The 4883-nt window shown below is 47.6% G+C and overlaps 1 protein-coding gene across 1 annotated transcript; it reads left to right on the plus strand.

Annotated features, from left to right (window-relative positions):
• Positions 1 to 1075: 1075 nt before the first annotated feature.
• On the plus strand, positions 1076 to 2725 carry LOC125760103 (neprilysin-like). The gene is made up of 2 exons (XM_049419779.1): positions 1076 to 1291; positions 1353 to 2725. The coding sequence occupies exon 2, from the start codon at positions 1371 to 1373 to the stop codon at positions 2652 to 2654; it is 1284 nt and encodes a 427-aa protein (XP_049275736.1). The 5' UTR covers positions 1076 to 1291; positions 1353 to 1370; the 3' UTR covers positions 2655 to 2725.
• The last annotated feature ends 2158 nt before the right edge of the window (positions 2726 to 4883 follow it).

Here is a 4883-nt window from a genome sequence, read left to right on the forward strand (position 1 = left end):
AAAAGTTATTGCACCGCTATTTTGGTCCCTATAGAGTTCTCCGTCGCCTCAGCGAAGTCAACTACGAAGTTGTTCTTGAAGAGACAGCTCATCGATCCCGTCGTTCCAAGCAGACAGACATCGTCCACGTTTCAAGGATGAAACCATTTTACCAACGTTGACTATTCGTCAGACTCTCTTGTGTAACCTTGTGAGCACTTCGTCACCGTTACGTCGTGTGTCCTGGTGATTGTGTGTGTGTGTGCTTTTTTTTCTGTTTCTCGTAATCTTGATGTGGCATCGGGACGATGCTCTCCAAAAGGGGGGGTCATGCCACGAGTAAAGATCGCCTAGCACTGTTCTTAGCAGGCTTGTATGTGCCGCTGTCGAAAAGATGATGAGGACGAGCTCGTGGAAAAGACGATGAGGTCGTTGTGCCAGTGATCGGACCAGCCTGACGTTCTGCTGTACTGCTAGTTACAGGTTCCCGTTACAGCATCACGTGACAATATATATATATATATATATATATATATATATATATATATATATATATATATATATATATATATATATATATATATATATATATATATATATATTAAGACCGTTTAATAAATTACACACTTTACGCATAGCGCTTAAATCGGTCTTTGATTCCTAGGTTATAACATATCGTCATAACCGTTTCAAGGCCTTATAGGGTCGTGAGTTTAAGTTTTTCGGTAATACATTATTCCTAGTCGCAGTCGTCATGAGCTATGTGACGTCACTGTTTATTTTGCAGACTATAAGTTACTTAAGTATGTTTATTAGTAACAATGGTACACATGTAATTGTGGTATGGACGCAATTACGAACATCAAATTTTTGTATCGAAGACGAAAGGAGTAGCAGACTGTTCGATTCGTTTCGGAACATTCGCAAGGCCAGTGTGTGAAGGTATAAGTGTAATCAACTATGGCCATATGCACAGCACACCGATTAAAGAACTAAGCTGACGATCTTGCACAGAAGCAGACATACGAACACACATTTTTAACACTACAAGAGCAGTTCTTGCCAGCAGGAGGCCGAATGGCTTGTGGAGGAAAGTAGCATTTGCGTGTGCTAATTCGCTGCCACCTGATTCTTTGCAGGTCGAAGCGGCCACTGGGAACGGTACACTACTAGTTATTCAGCAGCCTACTACGGTCCTTGTTCGTTCCAAGCAAGGCACTCAGGAAGAGCAACTCACTAGACAGTACTTCCAGTCGCTGCTGGCGTACTTCCGAAGAAGCTTTAAAACTGACGTCTTGAAATTAGAGAAGCGGTTAGCCAACTTTTTCAGGCGCCGCGAGGATGATAATTTCGACAGATGCCCGACTTTACAGGTGTCTCAACTGCCGGTCATGCAACGGATTGAATGGCTTTCCCTTTTACGCACGGCATTTGGAGACGACAGTATCAGTAAGTCGACTCCAGTGGTACTTGGTGCGCCGGAGTATGTGTTTGGACTCGCCGTCGAAGACGCTTTGCCATCGTCTCGAGAATTGGTTCACTACATGCTCTTTCGCCTTGCACTTCTTCTGCTACCATTGAATTCTGACAGCCGCGTAAGGGATAGCTTTGGTTCCATTGGTTATGCGAGCTTTCCAGAACTTCACCGCCCTCTTCGTCAAACAAAGGCTTGCCTTAGAATTCTCGACCGTTTTGAACCCAATATACCTCTATATTTATCACGGGGCTTCTCGGAGAGCGTCCTTGGTGGTCGAAAGTTCATCCTGTGGCTTCTAGCTCGGCTTCGGGACGTCTTCCGCGATCACGTACTCGGAATTCACTCGTTCAGTAACACCCTCCGAGGCCGCCTCGTTACGGGACTCGACGCAATCGAATGGGAGCCACTGTTCCCGACCACGCTTTTGAACGACTCAGTACGAGTCCAGTACGCTCGCGAGGCCTACCAGAATAGCAGCGTGTCTGCGTCCTCCACTATGCATCAGTGGCTAACAAGCTCGTCGCAACGCAGGCTTCCGTGGACGTGGCGGGGTGGCTTTCTGAGTAGCGAACCCAAGCTGTCTTATCCATACCAGAGACTAGAAATACCGCCGGCCACGTTCAGCCTGAATGTCTACAACGACACGACGACCGGGGCCCTTCAAATCGCCAGGATCGGGCCCCGGATCTATGGCCGTCTCTTCGATGTGCTGCATTCGTGGACGCTTGCGTTCGACCAGGGACGTAGACACCAGCGCAAGTTTGTAAGAAGTTTCGCCAGCGCGCGCAGCTGCCTCGCGCAGGACTACGACCACATGTCCTGGCTACGCAAAACCCCGGGCCCTAGGAATGGGAGCTGGCCACTGCAGGACCTGTGGGACGGGCTGGCCGTACCGCTAGCGTACGAGGCTTTCATCTTTTACTTGCGCAAGACAGACACATCGCTGCGCATGGGCGCCAACAAAAAGGACGTACTGGACGCGCCACGGCTCTTCTTTGTGTACTACGCTTCCAGCCTCTGTGAGAACTTCACACCCAGGCTGATGCGTTGGAACGCTGCCAACGGGCTCAAGAGCCCAGCCTGGTTCCGCGTCAACGGGCCTCTGCGCAACACGCCGCAGTTTGCCGAAGCTTTCCGCTGCAGACCGAAGTCTTTTATGAACCCTGCACGAAAGTGTCTTAAAACTGGCCTGAACTAGCATGTGCCCTGCGCCGCGCTGCAATCCCACGCATGACTCCTATTGGTACTCTTGAATACCAATGCAACTATCGTGCTTTACTACTCCGAATGCCTGTTTCTGTATCTGCAATAAAGTGTTATGTGTGATTCGGCACTTGTGTGGTGTTTCGCTGGATATGAAGCTACTTGGAGCACCTTGCGAAGTTCAGGAAGACTTAGGCAAACCATTAGATATTCCAAGAGAAATTGTTAAAGCTACACTGAGGATTACAGTTTTGTGATAGCAAGTTGTTGACCTTTACTGACAGAGGATATGGCGTTTGCGCTGCTGAGCATGAGGTCGCGGGTTCGATACTGACCGCAATGGTCGCATTCTGACGCACATGACTCTCTTAGTCCCGTTTCTCGCGCTGTTTCTTCCTTCACAGAACATCACAAGGAGAGGAGATCGTGGCTATGGCTCGCAAGACTTCAGAATTTTAATCGAATAACTATCGAGAAGCTATCACTGGCAAAGGAAAAAAAAACAGCCTTTGAAACAAAAAAATTCACAGCGTATCCACGGGTGAATGATGAAGAGCTTGGGCGAAGCTCCTGAAGCAATCATGGTTACACCGTGAAATCTTCAGTGCTTTCGCCCAGCAGTAATCAAAGCGATAGCCAAGTACATCATCAAAGACGTGACAAACACTGTATATATTTATACAAGAAATTTTATTAATCGTAAGTGGTAGCTAGACGTGGCTTCCGTTCCTCCTTCATTATAACCGCTTTATGGTCGGTGAAGTGATGGATCGGTGATGGGTCGTAGTGGGATGTTTGCAAAGACAAAGCAGTGGGCAGTTTGCAAAGGTGGCTTCCGTTCCCCCTTCATTATAACGGCTTTATGGTCGGTGAAGTAATGGATCGGTGATGGACCGTAGTGGGATGTTTGCAAAGACGAAGTAGTGGGCAGTTTGCAAAGGATCGGTGATGGGTCGTAGTGGGATGTTTGCAAAGACGAAGTAGTGGGCAGTTTGCAAAGGTGGTTACGCCGGACAACGGGGACGTGACAAGGTTAGACTAAAAGGAGCTTCGCCCCTAAAATAAAACTTACAGGGTCCCTTATGCATTCACATAAGACGACTTGAAGGCGATAGCCATCTTCTTTTTCTTCTTAGTCGATGTATTGATCCTGCCGCGCCACCCTCCGAAGGCTTTCTTCACCTAATGTGGTTCTGCACTGCCTCCGTGATCGGCCCATTCTTGACCAAGCTACGATGTCATGTGATGACGTCATCATGTGACGTTACGGCACAGTGACGTCATAAATTTTGCCAATCTATGACGTCATGTGGTGTCGTCATCAGGTGATGATGATTTTTTGCGTCACTTGTGTTGTCCCCGACGCCGCTGGACGCCGACGCGGGTCGCCGACGGAGAATTTTCGCGTTTGATGAGACATCTAAGGCTTTCGCCTTAATAATTCACTTCTTACTCGACGGAGAAGGCCATCCAGTGTGGCTATTTTATCATCATCATCATCATCGTCGTCATCATCATCATCATCATCATCGGAGCTTGAGCGGACACGGGAGTAGCTGCACACTGTATAGTTGGTGTTGTGGCTGATGGCGATGATGAAATACAGCTCAGCCCTTTGTGATGGGTTGACAGCTTTCAACCACGCTTAGTCGTTGGTTTGCCATGGTGCTACCGACAGTGACCGCTCTCTAAAGTGTATGTGTGTGGGGGGGGGGGCGGAGAGGGGGCAGCGCCAACCTTGCACCGCCCACCCTGGGTAGAAACGCTTATGAGGAGCATAACTTAGGTTTCACCTACCATACGTAACGTCTTGCCCAAGCCATATGCGTCCACATTTCTTGATACTTTGGCATTGTAATAGAACATGTTCAATAGTTTCTGCGCAGTTTAAACACAATGGGCACGAGTCAACTTCATCTTTTTTTTATTCAAATCGCCTCTCAGGCTCCTACATTGGAGCATTGTGTGAGGGGGGGGGGGGGAGGATTACATAAGTAGGGGTAACAATAACAAGAGGAATGTCTGACCTGTCTTGTACAGCTGTACACTGCCGTCTTAAACCTTTCAGGCGCCACCTATGAAGAACCGTCTGTAAATGCGTCGAATTGACACAACATTATTTCAAGGCACTCGATATTCTATTGCAACAAAAATAATTTCACAATAGATTGATTTATGTCTTTTATAGTAACTAATCCAAATTAAGTTCTGATTAAATATTTAT

Source organism: Rhipicephalus sanguineus, chromosome 1 (genome assembly GCF_013339695.2).
Source record: "Rhipicephalus sanguineus isolate Rsan-2018 chromosome 1, BIME_Rsan_1.4, whole genome shotgun sequence".
Classification (NCBI taxonomy): Eukaryota; Metazoa; Arthropoda; class Arachnida; order Ixodida; family Ixodidae; genus Rhipicephalus; species Rhipicephalus sanguineus.